Here is an 18,215-nt window from a genome sequence, read left to right on the forward strand (position 1 = left end):
CACATTGACTTACCTGGTGAATCTTCATAGTCCCGGGCACTGTATTCAGGGATGGAGGAATCAAATCCTGGGCCGAAATGATCTCATCCTCTGTTACCATGTATAGCCTTACAGATGAGTGTGTTGCCAGTTGCTCATGCAGTGTGTTGGTGTCTGGGATGCTAGTTCCATAAGCAACAAGCCGGTCTGCTAGGTTCTTGAGTGCACCCCCTACCCCATCAGGGGCACCCTTGCCATGAGATGCCTCTGAGAAGTTCCAGGTGACATATTCAAACCCTCTCATGAAAGGCACTGTCGAGGCCAGATAGAACGCTGTCTTGTTGCGCTACTGGGAGGTGGGTCCATCTGAAATAAAATGGATGTGCTTCATTTCTGGATGCTCCTCCCGGATAGACTTGAGCACTGGATTAAGATGAGCCCACGTTGCAACAGCATCATGCTTTAGGGACGCTGACAGAGAGGCAAAAGACTCCACACATCCCCCACTCAGGTATTTGACCCCACTGTATGAAGCGTCACTTGCTGGTTCCCACCACCAAAGTGGGTGTCTTTCACTTCCCTGGTGTACTTACAGCTATAGTTAGGGTGGGTGACCAGTGGGTGAATAGTAAAGATACTATTTATTTATTATTTATTCCGCCGATTTTTGTCCAGTAACTCCTGCCAGAGCTTTTTTTGGTCCAACTCGGGTTGCTATTACTTTTTGGAAAGTTTCACCACACCGCTTGGCTACAAATCGATTTTAAACGGGAGCTTTTGGTCCATAAGGAATGAATGGCAGAACATTCTAGAACATTTGTGGTCGCAGTAACTTGTCATAATAGAACATTCTAGAACATTAGTGTCTACAAGTGTGGTTCAGTCAACTCTACGAGCGGTTCAAAAGACACAAAAAGGGGGCGTGGCCTAATCCAGGGTATTGGGAGGATGGTGATGGAAGTAAATGGTGTGATGGAAGTAAATGGTGTGAGAAGGGCGAGGAAGATAGCGATGACGGAATGGAGATGGAGAAGGAGGTGTGGGAAACGGTGGGGAAGAAGAGGAAGAAGCAGACGGAGAGGGACGACAGTGATGGGGATAGCCAGGGCAAGGGTAAGGGGTCGGGTGAGAGTAGGGGGGAGGAGAGTGGGGGAGAAGGGGGGAAGAGGAAGAAAGTGGGGGACGATAGCTCAAGTGGGCCGGGAGACGAGGGTGCTGGAAAAGATGTGGCAAAAGCGGAAGTGATCCATATAGTGGTCAGGCTTGAGGGGGAGAGGGGTGAGAGGAAAGTAGGTAGGCTCGAGTGGCCCAAACTCATTGCCGAGCAATTAGGGGAGGTAAAGTACGCGAGAGTTTTGTGGGATGGGAATCTGGCCGTAGGGTGTGGTAGTGAGGGGCAGGTGGAGGTGGCTAGGAAGATGCGGAGCATTGGGGGGGTGGGTATAAGTAAGGTGGCGAGAGTAGGGGAGAAGAGGGGGGGGGGATGTAAGGGGGTGATAGTTGGGGTACCGGTCGAGGTTACAGTAGAGCAGCTGGTGGAAGAGCTAAAGGAGGACAGGCGTAATGGCATAGTTAAGAGTGCAGCAAGGATGAAGAGGGGAGCGGAGAGGGCAGTGACGGGGACGGTAGTGATTACGTTTGAGGGTGGGGTTGTTCCTAGCGAGGTATTAGTAGGGCGTAGGATGTATAGGGTTAGGGAATTTGTTCATAATCCTCTTAGGTGCTATAGGTGCCAGGGGTTTGGCCATATAGCTACCACGTGTATGAAGGGGATGAGGTGCGCTAGGTGTGGCGGGGAACATGAATATGGGAAATGTGGAGAGGGAGTGAAGCCGAGGTGCTGTAGTTGTGGTGGGGAGCACAGTGTAGCGTTTCGGGGGTGCGAGGTGATGATGAAGCAGGTCGCGGATCGGAGAGAGAGAAGGGAGGGTAAGTTGACGTATGCTGGGGCGGTTAGCAGGGCAGGACAGGGGAGCCAAGAAAGGGTGCAGGGGGTTGAAGGAGGGCATTTGGCAGTGAGGGTAGAGCAGGTGGAAAGAGACAGGGGAAGGGAGGAGAAATTAGGTATTGTGGCCTTCGTGGCAGGGGTAGTTACTGGTATGGCAGAGGTTACGGGTAGAACAGAGATGGTGAAGATGATTGTTAGGATAGCGGTTCAACATCTGGGATTGGAAGGTCTGGACTGGAGGGAGGTGTGTGAAGAGTTGGCTGAGGGGGCTGCGAGGGACAGGGCTGCGAGGGACAAAGCGGCCCAGGATAAGATAGCAGGGGGCAAGGAGGGTCCCGCGGAGGGGGGCTCAGACAGGAAGTAGCAGCAGTAGAGGCACTCCAATGGACAATGTAGTTGATGACGGGGTCCAGTAGAAGAAGAAAAAGAAGGTGAAGAAGGATAAGAAGGAGAAGAAGAAGAGCCCATAAAAAGAATTGCGGAGGGCAGTAATACGCCTCGATGCGTCTACTCTGCCGGAAATTCAAATAAGAAGAAGAAGAAGAATTCTCTCAGAAGATCTCATTCTGAAGAATAATCAGGACTGACACATAGACTGAAGCCTGCATTTCTCAAACAAGATGCCTAAGGCGAGTGTCCACAATTTAATGTTCTAGAATGTTCTATTATGACATCATACTGTGACATAGGGCTGGGCGATATAACGATAACGATAAATATCGCGATATATTTTAATAATCAATATTGAATATCGAAAAGAAAAAAAATATGGACAGTGGACAGACTTGTCTTTCTTGCCTGCAACTTAAAGTAATGGCTTTGCTTGTCCAAATGACAATACTGACCAAATTGAGATTTATTTTTCTCTTGTCCATTTATTTTGTTTGCTTTCTAATTTAAAATACAGTTTGAAACAGTCTGTACACAGTAGGCTATGTGTGCTAGCAGAGCTAGTCTCCAGTCATGAGTCACGGTGTTTGTCCACCAAAAAAGCGCCAAAAGATCGAGAAATAAACTAGCAGAGCCAGAACTGTTCAACTAGTGGGCAGCTTTACACTAATGTAATTTTAGCTATATTAATTGTTACAGTAGGTTCATTATGCATTGTGTGTACTGACTTTTAATAATTTAGTTTTTTGCAATAGTGATTGTTTTTGTATGTTTTTTTGTGTGTGGATCCCAGGAAGACTAGCTGGTTGCTATCGCACCAGCTAATGGGGATCCCTAATAAAATCAAATCAAATCAAATCCCCTGGAGCCACAGCCAGCAGAGAAGCCGGTTTACTTTAGCTTTTAAACCAGCTGCAGCCTGAGAACTGGAGTGTGAGGGGATGTAACACTAAAGATGGCGGCAACGACAAAGAATAGCTGCAAAATAAACATACATCTGTTGTTTACATTTTTTTTTTTTTTACCTATAACAATTTCGATAATTATCGATATAGAGAAATATGATAACATTATCATATCGTTATCGCGATATGATTTTTTGCCATATCGCCCAGCCCTACTGTGACATCACAAATGTTCTAGAATGTTCTATTATGACATCATAATGAGACAACACAAATGTTCTAGAATGTTTATTATGACATCATACTGTGACATCACAAATGTTCTAGAATGTATTAGACATCATACTGTGACATCACAAATGTTCTAGAATGTCTATTAGACATCATACTGTTACATCACAAATGTTCTAGAATGTCTATTATGACATCATACTGTGACATCACAAATGTTCTAGAATGGTCTAGTATGACATCATACTGTGACATCACAAATGGTCTAGAATGTTATATTATGACTAGGGATGGGTACCGAATTCGGTACTTTTGAGGTACCGAACCGAAACACGTCGGTACTACCGAGTATCGAATCAAGTGAGAAACCGAAAAAAAATAAAAAAAAAATAACAAAAATATTTTTTTATTAATTTTTTTTTTTAACTTTATTTTTTTTATTTTTACTTTTTTCTTTTCATGTCAACGTTCACACGCACAATATATGCTTACCTATGATTTGACTTGATTCAACAACAAAGCAGTCGGAGCAATGACAAGCCGAAAACTGTCGAAATTGTAGTTATTTGAAGTTTGGATTTTTTTTTTTACGACTGAGGTAGGTAAATTAAATTTCTTGAGACTAAAGTACCGAAAAAAGGTACCGTTGGGTACCGGTATCGATTCACAGGTACCGGTTCAAATGTGAAAGGTACCCATCCCTAATTATCATACTGTGACATCACAAATGTCTATTATGACATCATACTGTGACATCACAAATGGTCTATTATGACATCATACTGTGACATCACAAATTATATCATACTGTAACATCACAAATGTTCTAGAATGTCTATTATGACATCATACTGTGCCATCACAAATGTTCTAGAATGCTCTATTATGACATCATACTGTGACATCACAAATGTTCTAGAATGTCCTGCCATTCATTCCTTATGACCAACATTTCCCGTTTAAAGTCGATTTGTAGCCAAACGGTGTGGTGAAACTTTCCAAAAAGTTATAGCAACTCGAGTTGGACCACTTTTTCTCCCATTTCTTTTCTATTTTTCTCCCATCCCAATTTTGCCTCGCCAATGCTCCCTTCAATTCTCCCCTCCCCTGTCTCAAACGTTGCCAGACCATGCCTCCCACTGGTCGGCTGCAGTGATGACGAAGCCTTGCATCACGTGTCCCCTCCGGTACACGAGGAGGCAGCCGTAGCATATTTTCACCTGTACAGCACGATCTCTCAGTGGCGAGGAGTAACGCGTGGGAGGCTCACGCTGCCCCCGTTACTTCCTGATTCTGCTGTACAGGCGCACCAACCGACCTGTAGGAGTCGCTGTCCACAACGTCCGATCCCCACCCCCTAATACTGCCAATTGTATTAGTATGAACAACCAGCCAAGCCGGAAGCAACGGCGAGAGCTGGGCTCGAACCCAGCATCTCCTGCGTTAGTGGCGAGCGCCTTGCCCACTGCGCCACTTAGCCGCCCTCAAGCCGGTCGTTTTGATACCTTACACTTGTGTGTGGTGTGAAAGCTCTGGCAGGAGTTACTGGACAAAAATCGGCAGAATAAATAAATAAAAATAAATAGTATAGATTATAGTGTGGGTGGTCACCTCACTGTAATCAATGTGGACGGCCACCTCTTTCTCAGTAAGGCTCTCCTTGAGTGACTTCAGCCTCTGGAACTGGTGCTGGATGTTATACACATGAATGGCCAGTTTATTTACATGGTCCTGAGTGAGGTCAACAAGTTTGTCGATAGATGTGTGTGTCTTCTCCAGTGCTGTGTTTTTGACATTCGTCTCCTCCAGTGCACTTTTTTTTTCCCTTTTTTGTGATTTTACCTGTCCGGGTAACCCACTGGTCCCAGGAAATTATGTTTCCCTTGGTTGATGGATCAATAGTTGTAGGGAAGGTTTTGCCTTGGCTTTGAATGCACCTTCTGTACATGCATTCCATATCACTTGAGCTGCAGACACAGGACTCAACTATTTCAGTTGTGGATGGTGTGGCAACAATCCCAAGCTGGTGAAGCTTCTTGATTTTGAATTGGAAATTCTTGTGGATTTTGCAGGCACAGGTTTCTCTTTGGGAAACGTTGGGTCTCACAGTCCAAAAGGGCTTCAGTCTGCAGAACTGAGCCCTTGAGAGTTTGTAGCGAGGATGCTGACTGAAAAATGTAACATGTAGTCTCTCCATAGTGTCAGTCAGTGCCCTCTTCCTGAACACTTGTCCTTTCTTGCAGACTTCCCCTGTTTTGCCATTGATGACGGTTGAGTTGTCATCCTGGTGCAAGAAACGACTCACAACATGTCCCATCAATCGTCTCTGGCTGTTGTTGGGCAGGGTCTTGGGCTCTCTCCGGTGGGTGGCTCTCTTCTCAATGGTGCCTATCAAAGGTGCTGGTCCTTTTTTGTTTTTTCTTGTAGCCTTCTAAGCTGCTTCGTTAGGTTAGAGTATTTTCAGGACTGGATTTCCAGTTGATCTTTTGTCGCCCTCAGTTTTGACCTCAGTGAGGTTATGGTTGCCTTCCTTTTTCTTCCTGCTTTGGGGGTGGAGGTCTGCTCTGGTGTTGGGCAGTTCAAAGGTGGCTCGGGAGGGCTTGGTACTACCTGGACATCCTGCATCCTCCTTTTTCTTCTTGCTTTGGGGGTGGACGTCTGCTCTGGTGTTGGGCAGTTTGATGGCAGTTCTGGGGGGCTTGGTGGTACCGGTAGGCCTCCATCTTGCTCCGGTACCTGTGCGGCATCTGGCTCATTGATGGAGGGAGGGGTCAAATCCAAGATGGCATTCAGTGTTTTCTTTTTAGCATAATGCCTGTTAGAATTTTCTCTCCATTGTTTTTGTTTCCTTTCATATTGTTTGGAGGTAAGATCTTCCATTTTCTTGATCTTACCATTTTCCTTTCGTTTTTGATATCTAGAAATGGAAAGGAAGCATACCATAAAATTAGGAAAAACATATATGGACAGACCCTACACTAGTGTGTGTGCATATGTGTGTCCTACAGTAGGGTTGTGTGTGTGTGTGTGTGTGTGTCCTGTAGGGACTGAATGGCTTACAAAGTGTGAGTGTGTACACATCCTCTAGTAAGGGCCAGCAAGCTGGACATCCTATCAACTAAATGGCTTGTATGAGGCTTCCTATAAACTAGCATGTTTGCTAATGACTGTACCATTTCCAACCCCCCTAACCTCTCTCTCTCTCTCTCTCCTTCCTTCTGTACTCGTCCAGCAGGTCAGGGTTGTTGTAAACCTTTTCTCTGAATTTTGCTAGCCTAGCCTTTGCTAACACTTTCTTTTTCTCATTGGCTGACTGTCTGCAATGAAACAGGAAAGTTAGTAAATTACATCAAAATGAACTGTTGATGATACACATTTTATTATTACTATGTAATTACAACCTTATGAACACTTAATGTTGAAGTGTTACCAACTATTACTATTTAATGACAAAGTTATGTGATGTGTTACCAAATTCTCATTGCCGAAAGAGAAGTTCTCATTACCGAAACACCCATTCAAATGTTGCGGCATATGAGAAGTGTGTTGCGGAGGATGAGAGGAGTTAGCATTTTTAGCTAACAATGGAGAAGCCATGATGACATTGGCAAAAAAATGTCATGGTACATGTTAGGAATGTATTAACCTTTGTATTGATCAAATATTGATGATCAAAACTTTTTTCAAACAAGTAATACTTCATGTTTCAGTAATGAGAATCAATTTTGTCGTGTACAAGGGCTGAAGCGGGAAGTTAGAACTTTTAAGTGTTAACCATTGAGGTGACTTCACTTACCTTGTAGCCATCTTCTAGCTTGTCTTCTTTGTGATGCATCATGGGACAATAAAACTTTATTTAAAAAATACTGTAGTCTTAACAGGAAGGTGAAAACTGTTGCAGAGAATGAGAACTGCATCCATGCAAACATTATGTTTTCCACAAAAAAATCATTAATTTGTAAATTTAATTGTATAATTCATCAGAATTTCCTTGATGACACAAATAAATAAACAATATTAATAAAGTTTTAGAGAAACATTTTGAGTTTATTAAAGGGGAACTATCTTATAAATGGCCTTTTTGAGTGCATATTGGCGCATTCTTCCAATTCTCCTCTCACAATATTCACCCTCACTGAACTGAGTCATTTGAAAATGTGCGCGATTTGTGATGTCAGAAAGACACTGCTGCATGTTAATGGAGAGGTGCAGGATGAGCTGCACACAGTGGCTGGACCTGGACCTGGAGCCCAGGCTCAAAACAGCTCGAGATCTTGAGGTAGAAAAATGCTGTTTTTGAGGACTTGATTAGAAATACAAAACAATGAATAAAAAAAATAATATATTACAGAGGTGTTCCATAGACTCACAGGAATTGTGTAAAAGTGCCCAAATAGTGAAAGAAATTGTAAAATATTTCATAAAATTAAGTCAATGGTCCATAGAAATCAATGTGGACGCATTGCGCTAATGAGAATTTAAGCACAAAATGTACTAAAATATTAAAATAATTAATTGTTATGAGTAAACAACTCATTGTACAAGAAAGAGCAAATAAAAAAAAAAAATTATCTTTAAATTAATATTATGTTTTGTTTACTTGAATAAATGGTAACCTTTATTTAGAAAAGATCACGGCCATGGTAAATCATTGATTTCATGAGAATGACCCAGCCGTTCGGTACGGTACGGTACACACTGAAACGGTTCGGTTGGGTACGGATACGTGTACCTTTACACCCCTACCACTGCACTGGCATCAGTAGCCTCCCTCTGTTTATCCCTGTGTCTGCTAGTGCCGGGTGCTCAGTGTCCACAGCAGAGTTACAAGTGGTAACCTAACATGTTGTGATCAGTGCTTTCAGCTGCTACGCCCCAAAACTGTGGAACACTCTCCTGCAGGTCATTAGGACAGCAGACTCGGTTGGCACTTTAAATAAACTGCTCAAAACTTACCTTTTTAAACTATAGCTTTTAAATGAATTATTATCTTTATTTTATTGTCTTATTTTTCTTTATTTCTATTATTTTTACTTAAATATTTTATTATAATTTTTAATCATTATTTTATGTAGTTTTTTATCAGCCTCGAGCTCATCCGACCTGATAATGCATGAATATACCAGCTACCATGTCCGCTCCCTTCTTCCTGCTTCCTACATGTCAGCCTCAACGTGCACTGAGGCGGAACTCCAGTCTGAGCGGAACCCCCCCCCCCCCACACACACACACAGACGTTTCGCCAATGCCTTCTGCTTTCTGTTTTCTGGCGAGTGGGGTGACTTTCTACAAAACACTGCAGCCATTCATCAGGCTTGATAAGGTTTGCAACAAATACAATCGAAGGTCAGCATGTTCTTGTGAGGGGGCAGTTTGCACCTCCTCAAAAGTATCTCTTCCGTCTTCCAAATGACCATATAACGCCCAACCCAATCACAAATTATCCTCCCTCTCTCTCTTCGGCTTCATTTTCCTCCTTCCTCAACTGTATACATTGTGCATTATTGTAAGTATTCTGTTAATTTCTCCCTTTGAGTTCATCCAGTTTCTTGTTTAAAAACAAAATGCATGGTCGTATGTCATTTTCCCACTGGCGGGGAAGGAGATGGTTGTCTCATCATACTGTCTGTCTTTGATAATCACTTCGCCAACGTGCTTTCTGAAGGGATGATGAGTGGAACAATTGCAACTATTATTAGGCCTGAAGGTTTTCCGTACAACCTTTTCTAAATCAAACTGTATTATGAGACCAAGTGGTATTTTGTCAAATCGATTTCACTTTTAAAATAACGTTTCCGCTTCATTGAGATGTTCTTATTGGTATAATGGCGCTCAGTTGAATGATGATGCTTGACCTGTTCTGTAAAATTGGGGACGGTTCAGACATGTGTCCCGTCTGAGCATTTCTATACAGCACTTTGGCCCAGTTGGAACCATGCCCATTCTGTCCTGGGCTAGCCGGTGATGATGATGATGATGATGATAATTATAGAGGTGAGAAGTCAATTGTTTCTGTAGTTGTTGTGGATGCAGCTGTTTGACTGCTAGCTTCCTTACTTGAGGTGAGTAAGTTATATTTCGTATTGCATCGCGTCCCGCTCTGAGCCTTACGAGATACTCCTATCTCCTGTGATACCTAATGTATCTCCCACGAACAAAAACACATGCACCCCACCTGTATGGGGCCCCGCCCCTTATGGTGGCACCGCCCATATAACCATGACCCTGGTCATGAAACACCCTTCCTCTATTTTCGTCCCAGCGTATTGGATGCGTGCACCATACGAGCTAGCGGAATGAAAAGATTAAGGAAGATTAATAATGTTGGAAGCTTACCGGAGGTTGCTGGCCCCTGGCATCTTCGACGCATGTTTTCGGCGACACGACGGGCTTGTGATGTTCCTCGTTGATGACTGCACATCGAGGTTCAGCTGTACAAGGCTGGCTGTCGGGCCAGCTTGTACTCAGGTAGGCCCTGTGTCTTCAGGCATGGGTATTAGTGTTAGTAATGCTGGTTTGTGTTGTTAACACAACCTTGTTGTGTGTTGGCGCCAGGGGCAAGATGGTTTGGTGAACGTTCTCTGCAGGGAACGGTTTCCAAGCTGTCTTGGGCGTGCTGCTAAAACATCTAAAGCTATGCTAACATGCTATCGCTACTGCCGCATGCTATCACTACTGCTAATTGCTATGCTGTTTTAATGTCTCCACCGTGAGATGTTGTCACTCTCCCGCCTCTTGCCCGGTTCATCAATGAAGGTCAGTCGGTAGCTGTTGTGGGGTTTTGAGTTCTATTTACCTTTTTCGGGTAAATGGGTTGACAACGGGGTAGGTCGTGGCTAGGTTCTAGCCAGGTATTACCTTGTGTTCCGGCGGGGTTTGTTGAACGGTGTTCCCATCTGGGTTGGCGTCGGGTAGTGGGGCTATGGGTCCAGCCGACATGGTAAACATGTTGCGTGTCTGTGCACAGGCAATTGTTGTCTTGGGTTCCACATTGCCTGGCGTTAGGCTGCAGTAGTATAAGGGCAGGGCCGCTTGGGAGAAATGTGAGGCCCTGTGCGTTTTTAGACGCGAGGCCCCCCATCTCCTGGGGCGGCCCTGTGTAGGGGGCTATTGTTTCATTTTGTCACTCTGCTATGAGAAGGTCTGTCTTGCTACAGCTTTCTCTCCTCTCAAACCATTCATACTGACGGTCAATCGGTATACTGGGGGAGTAGTGCGGGGGGGGGGCTTTGTTTACCTTTTTTGGTAAATGGGCTAAACTAGGGCTGGTGTTCTGTTGTGAATATTTTGAATGAAGACGGGTCTGGTCCGTCTCCCCTTAAACTTTGTGTGTATGGGTTTGCTCATTCTACAGTTTTTGTGGTTTAGCTCTTTTATTCATTTAACCTTTTCATGGTCCACACCACAGTGGAGGGTGCTGTTTGCAATCACCACTGGTGCTCCATGTTAACGTCAGTCCTTTGGTTTTGATATATTGAAACAATGCCCCGCCCGGCCGACACCATGGGTCGGCCTGGCGAGTGGCTGGTGGGCTGTTAAGGCTTGTACCGCCACGGTATGGAATTGGCAACGATTAGAACTGTGTTCGAATTGGTGTTTTTTCTATTAAAGAAATGGTGTCTGGTGGAGGGGCCTTGAGGGCCGGCTGACGTCGACACATCGCGCAAGGTTGTTGACGTTATTAGCTTTGACCCAGCCGCAAGCTATAACCGCTCAGGGTTCCCCTCTCCGCAGGGGATTTTGGTCTTCTGCTGGAGCGCGGGCGGTATTGTCCTAGGCCCTACACCGCCTCACACCGCGCAGCCAGAAGAAGAGAGAGCACGGCCTCGTCAGCGGCGATGACGGGGCCCTCGACAGGCGGCCATGTTTCCCCCGCCAGTGGTGCCCTGGTTGGAGAATCGACAGGGTATCGCGAGGCCGACAGTCTTGGCGGCCGAGGGATCGGCCATTTTGGGTGATTTCGGTGTTGGTAAACCACTCCGTCGTCATTTTGCCGCGAGCAGCCCGCTCCCCGCTCAGTCCGCTTTCTGTTACCCTCAGAAGCGGGGCTCTGGGTGTGTTCCTTTGGCTGCGGGCCGCGAACCTTCTTGAAGCGTATGCGGCCCCATTCTTCGCTTCTCATGGAGACAGGGGCTGACACCCAGTTGATGGCTGAGCCTGGGTCTGTCCGTGAGGATGTTGTGCTGTCAAGCGGCTCCCACACCTTGAACTGTGTTGGTTGAGCCTGGTGTTACGTCTGTCAACTTAAGTGTTGTCAGCAGGGGGGCTCGAAACCTTTTGAGGCACACAGTGCGGGCTTCCCCGGCCTCGCCTTCGCCAGGCCAGGTATCATGTTGGTGCTCCCACTCCTGGAATATTGGCAAGTGGTCGCAGCTCACATGGTTTGGGGTGGTAGTGATATCACTGCAGGGCTACGGTGTGTAGGAACCCATGGGGGCCTTACACCTTGCATGTCCGGCTGCAGAACAACTCCTTCAGCATGTTCTGGAGGGGTGTTCAGTGGGGGGGCTTTTTTGATCGGAAGCCCCCCGTATCAGACAGGCCCTTTTCTGTCGGGGTTCCCCCTTGGGTGCGATTGCCTCGTGGGTGGTGTCAGGGTCAGGTGTTCCGACACGGAACGCGCTCCTCGCACGATTCCAGGGTTGTCTTCGCACAGCGGGGGGGACCGGGCCAACTATCTACAGTTCCTGGCGGACCTGCGCCACGTGACGGCGGGTGCGTTGGGAGTGTCGTCACATATGACTACGGCAGTACCATATGTCGAGGTAGATGGAGAGAATGGTGAGGCGGGGACTTGTGTTTACACAACCCCACCCGTTTTCAGGTTTGGTACAGACCCTGTTGTCGGGGTCTCCAGCAGGGACAGCTCTGGTCGACGAGATCCAATCTCTGTGGACGAAGCAAGCCATCGTCGTGGCGTTCTCCTCCCGGTGTTCTCTGCCCGAGAAGTCGGGAGGGAGGGGTGTAAGACCCAGGCTGGACCTGTCCCATGGGAAGGTTCAGCATTTTTTGGATCGTCTCCTACCTGTTGAACACTGTCAGGTGGGGGTCTGGTTCTCCTCCATAGACCTGTAGGATGCGTATGCGCATCCCCGATCTTCCATCCTAGGGCTTACCTACGCTTCCTTTGCAGGGTTAGCGTATGAGTACCAGAGGCTGCCGTTCGGTTTTCTCTGGCTCCCCGCATCTTCACCAAGTGCGTGGAGGCCGCACTGGGGCCTCTGCGTCATCCGGGGTTACGGAGTGTTCTGCCCTGATGACGTTCTGGTCCTTCGCGGTCAAGGTGGATCGTCAGGTCTCGTACCAGGCAGGTCTCTACCAGCCTGGGGTTGCTGTAGACTGGATGTAGAGTATTCCTCTTCCCAGTCAACGGTTGGAGGGCTATGGGCATCCATCTCAGAGCGTGTTGTCAACACGCTCGGGAGGTTCCGTCCTAGGACGGTTACGGCGCTGTCTCACGTCGCGTTTTCACCGACGCCTCCCTCGCTGGTGATGCGTCGGGCCAACGCAGTAGGGGGCAGCTGGCAAACCATGCTGCCCGGTCTGCGCTACGTTCAATGTGTTGGTGTTGAAAGCGGTCCTTCTGGTCCACAAATGGTGTTGATCAGGACGGACGATACGACGTCAGTGTCGTGTATCGACAGACAGGGAGGAGTACGCTCCCCCTGTCTGCACCAGGCGGCGGGCGGCTGGCTATGGGCGTCCTCCATCTGCGCGGCCTAAGGGCTCCCCACATCCCCGGCAGGGAGAATGTGGGTGCAGGTGTACTGTCGCGGGGCGGCCCTCATCCTGACGGGTGAGGATTGCGTCTGGACATGGCCAGGCAGGTCTGGGACCGATGCCGTGCCGCCAGGGATTCTTCCCCATACATCTGTTAGGTCAGTTGTTGGGACGGGTACGTTGAGGGGCGCAGGTTCTTGATCCTGATGGTGTTACCATCTGGAATGCGCATGCTCCCTCCACTGTCGCGCTTACGCGGGCAGATGACATATGTTCCAAGTGTGGTGTAAGGCGGGGGGCCAGGACTCAGTCTCCTGCCCCCTGGTTGCTGTCCTTAGTTACCTCCAGTCTCTCCTTGATAGACTGTCGGCTTCGACGGTGAGGGTATATGCAGCAGCTATATCCTCCTATCATGAGGGGTTTGAGGGGATGTCTTGTTCAGCCACCCTCTTGTGAAGCGTTTCCTGCTTGGCGCTCGACGCGTTAAGCCGGTGCAACGCTCCTTGGCTCCGACTTGGGATCTTCAATTGGTCCTCGGTCGGTTGTCCTTGGCCCCGTTTGAGCCGCTCGAGCGGGCGCCGTTGGGACAGCTGTCCTTCAGGGCCGCGTTCCTTCTGGCTGTCACTTCCGCTAAACGCGTAGGTGAGCTCTGTGCTCTCTCGGTACATCCAGAGTGCCTGTCTTTTCGGACCGATTGCGGTGTCACTCTGCGACCTAATCCTGCTTTCGTGCCTAAGAATATCCGGAGTTCCTTCCGCTCCCGGGATATTGTGGTTCAGGCGTTTCGTCCTCCTCCTCACACTGGTGAGTTAGATGCGGGCCTTCACCTGTCATGTCCAGTCCGTGCTTGGGGATTTACCTCAGCCGTACTCAGGATTTCAGGGTTACCGACCAGCTTTTTGTCTGTTACGGTGGGGCTCGTGCTGGTAAGGCACTGTCGGAGCAGCGCCTGTCCCATTGGTTGTGCGAGGGTGTTACCCTCTGCTACACGCTGGCTGGGCAGGATCCCCCTGGGGGCGTCAGGGAGCACTCCACTCGTGGGGTGGCTGCCTCTGCCGCTCTCCTGGGTGGGGCCTCGGTGGAGGCCATCTGTGCTGCAGCTTCATGGTCCTCCCCGGGCTCCTTTGTAAGGTTTTTCCTCATGGACATGACCGGGGGTTCTGTCTCCCAGGCGGTTCTGGGGTCTGTGGCCTTTCCTGCTTCCCGTCCTTTGGTCGGGTAGCAGGAGTGTATGGGTATGGGCCGCAGTGTGTTGAGTCACACGTGGTTCCGCCTGTACGGTGTGTTCAAGGGGTTCTGGCTCCCTCTTGTTCGCATTCAGGTGGAGTTGACTGCGCCCCCCCTTCGTTAGGAAGGATGGGGTGACAGGGCTCCCCGCACCCCTTGATGTGGGCTTACGGGTCCTCAGGGGGTACATCTGTCGGGTCTCGCGCCCGCTCTTCCCCATTATCTCGTAAGGCTCAGAGCGGGACGCGATGCAATACGAAATATAACGATAGGTTATGTAGATAACCTAGTTATATTAGTATTGGCTAAGCGTCCCGCTCTGCGCGCCCTGAGTTCCCTCTTGAGGGATCTTTTCCTGGGACGGGTTTTGGCGAGGAAGGGTGTTTCATGACCAGGGTCATGGTTATATGGGCGGTGCCACCATAAGGGGCGGGGCCCCATACAGGTGGGGTGCATGTGTTTTTGTTCGTGGGAGATACATTAGGTATCACAGGAGATAGGAGTATCTCGTAAGGCTCAGAGCGGGACGCTTAGCCAATACTAATATAACTAGGTTATCTACATAACCTATCGTTATCTTTACTTCAGATACTATACACCTTTTAATCGGTGAAGTCAAAAGGACACTTAATATAAAAGGTTATAACGGATGAATAGGATGTAAGCCTGTTGCAGATGTGCATCCTTTACATTGAATGATTCTGGTGTAGTAGGTAAACAACAGCAACTGTTATTGTTATGGTATTGTTTCAAAATAGCACTAGCAGCGTAAATATTCTTAATCAAAAGATAACATCAAATACTTTGGAGTTATTGTTTCTGATGTGAAATACAAACCAGACGAGGATACTGTGTCCAGTGTTACGTTCTGGACACCGACCTCGGTCGGTGACCACCCACATTCCTGGCATATGTCACTGGGCTTGTCACCTGTCATTTCCCTGTCAATTAGTGCTGTCACTTAGGGGTGGTTCCTGATTGGCTGTCACGGGGGTGTGTGTGGAATGTTGGTATTTGGTGTCTATGTAACTACCTCTCTTCTGCTTGTCCATTGTCAGGTCTTCACTAATTGCGTTCGGGGATAACGCGGACGGTTCTACTCTGGACCTCCAATAAGCTCCCATTTACCTTATTTTCCACTTGTGCTATTAGCACTTGTTCTCTCTTAGAATTTACTCTGTGTTCTTACTATTAAAGTCGAACCTGTTCAAGAGTAAACACTCTCTGTCTCTGTGATTGCCTTCACCCATTGGAATTCACCTACCTGCATTCTGACAGAAGACCTGACCATCAGAATTCCATGGAGGCCATCATGGAGATGCTCCGGACGCAGGGAGCAGCCCAGACACGGATGGAGGAACATCAGCAGCTGGTCAGCGCCGAGTTAATCCGACTCAATGGGGTCGTCGGATCATCCCAAGCGGTGGCGCAGTCGGCGTTGGCCACAGCCCGACAAGCCCAAGAAGGAGTGGCTGGTGTTCAGTCGGCGGCGGGAGAAGCAGCGCTCCACGCAGAGGAGAGTCGGGGGGTGTTCGGGGTCCAGGAGCGGTCCCGCGAACCACATCTGCAGGCGCCCGCTCGCTATGACGGATCACCGGATGGTTGTCGGGAATTCATCACCCAGTGTCTACTCGTTTTCCGGCTGCAACCACGATCATTTCCATCGGAGACAGCGCAGGTAGCGTATATTATCACACTGCTCACCGGTCAAGCTCTCTCCTGGGCTACGGCGGAATTAGAGGCAGGGGCGATAATCTGCGACAGTCTGGACGCCTTTACCCGGGAATTGAGAAGAGTATTCGATACTTCCCGGGTACTCTCGATCTTCGAGGCTGGTGGTCGTCTTCTCGACTGCCGGCAGGGCCTCCGCACGGTCGCAGCTTATGCTATCAATTTTCGGATCTTGGCTCGGGAGACAGCTTGGGCGGAGAACGTCTGCGTGGTTCTGTTCGTCAGGGGACTCTCAGCGCGGATGCGAGATGCGCTTTCCGCGCGTGAGATCCCCGAGCAGCTGGAAGTGCTGATCAACACCACCATCAAGATGGACAATCGGCACCGGGAGAGGGAGAAGGAGCATGTCAACAACACCCAGCCCCAGGTATGTTTTCCTTCTTCTCCTGGTGTTGATAATTCCATGCATTACACGAGTGGGCCACTGGGTGATGAATCCATGCAGCTTGGAGCGCTGTCGCTCTCGGACGACGAGAGGCAGCGCTTCATCAAAGAGCGACGCTGCTTCCGGTGCGGCCGCACCGGTCACCGCTTCGGCAGCTGTCGGGTTCAGGCTGTATCGGCTCGGCGCCAATCGGGGATGGAAGGTGCGCCGTCGGGCTTCGAAAAGGCGCCAGCAGGTGGGCTCATTCCTGCCAAAACCACGGATTCTCGTACATTTTTTGAGGTGGCGATCAACTGTGGGGGTGACATTAGGGGAACTAAGGCTCTCATTGACTCAGGGGCGGCGGGCAATTTTATTCACGTGGGATTGGTGAAGGAGTGGGGAACCCCAGTGGAGGATTTAGGGGTTCCCTTATCAGTTTATGCCCTGGACGGTCGGCCTCTGGGCAGTGGGAGCGTCACCCAGCGCACAGTTCCCTTACACATCCGGGTGGAGGGTGGGGAGTGGGAATGGGTTACTTTTTTTGTCATCTTTTCCCCCTATTCTGTCATGGTGTTGGGTCATCCCTGGTTGTCGTCATGTGTTCGTGTCATTAATTGGAGCACGGGCGAACTCTCAACGGCGGCCGACGTCAAGTCGATCGTCAGCGGGAGTTTGCCCAAACCCTTGTCTCCCCCCCCCTCTTCTCTTTTGTCTCCTCCCTCTTTCTCCAGGATGGTGGGGAGCGTGGCAGATTCTGATCTACCCTCTAATCCCGATTTAATAGGGGTGCCTGAGATCTATTGGGACCTGGCGGACGTTTTTAGCAAGACGCGTGCTAAAGCACTTCCGCCTCATAGATCATACGACTGTCCCATTAATCTTCTACCCGGTACCTCCCCGCCTCGCGGGCGAATGTTCTCTCTCTCACGCCCCGAAACCTTGGCCATGAACACCTACATAGAGGAGGCATTGCTTGCGGGGCACATACGCCCTTCCACTTCCCCTGCCGGCGCTGGCTTCTTCTTTGTTGATAAGAAGGATGGGGATCAGCGCCCATGCATTGATTATAGGGGATTGAATGACGTTTCCATCAAGAACCGATATCCTTTACCCCTCATGGACACGGCCTTTGAGTGCTTACAGGGGGCACAGGTCTTTTCTAAACTTGACTTACGTAATGCATACAACCTGGTCAGGATTAGAGAGGGAGACGAGTGGAAGACTGCATTTAACACACCCAATGGGCACTATGAGTATTTGGTCATGCCCTTTGGTTTGGCTAATGCTCCGGCAGTCTTCCAAGCCCTGGTTAACGACGTGCTGCGAGACTTGATTGGGGTGTCGGTGTTTGTCTACTTAGATGATATCCTGATTTTTTCTCGCGATATGGTGCAACACCAAATGCACGTTCGGGAGGTGCTAGACCGTCTTCTCAAGCATCAACTATTCGTTAAGGCTGAGAAGTGTGTGTTTCACACGGACACCGTGTCCTTCCTGGGCTTTGTGTTGACGAAGGGCGATCTGCAGTGGCGGCTCTACCACTAGGGGCGCTCGGGCGCCGCCCCCCCTCAGCTCCTACCCTGGTTATATGAGAGAACAAGACAAATACGTTTTTAGTTTTTTTGTTTTATAGCCCTATAAATAATATAAACATGTTTAAAATTAATAATATTTACTCATTTTAAGTATGTTTGTGTTTCCAATGCACAATATAACG

The 18,215-nt window shown here is 48.5% G+C and overlaps 1 protein-coding gene across 1 annotated transcript in view; it reads left to right on the forward strand.

Moving 5' to 3' along the window:
- Positions 1-998: 998 nt before the first annotated feature.
- LOC311245423 (long-chain-fatty-acid--CoA ligase 1-like) overlaps positions 999-18,215 on the forward strand; it is a gene marked incomplete at both ends in the record, with an annotated part of 112,231 nt that continues 95,014 nt past the window's right edge. The window contains one exon of the mRNA XM_084335266.1: positions 999-1,092. Within this exon, the coding sequence (XP_084191392.1) occupies positions 999-1,092 (94 nt within the window). The remainder of the gene's footprint in view (positions 1,093-18,215) is intronic.

Source organism: Notolepis coatsorum (assembly GCF_963971535.1).
Source record: "Notolepis coatsorum genome assembly, chromosome: 18".
NCBI lineage: Eukaryota > Metazoa > Chordata > Actinopteri > Aulopiformes > Paralepididae > Notolepis > Notolepis coatsorum.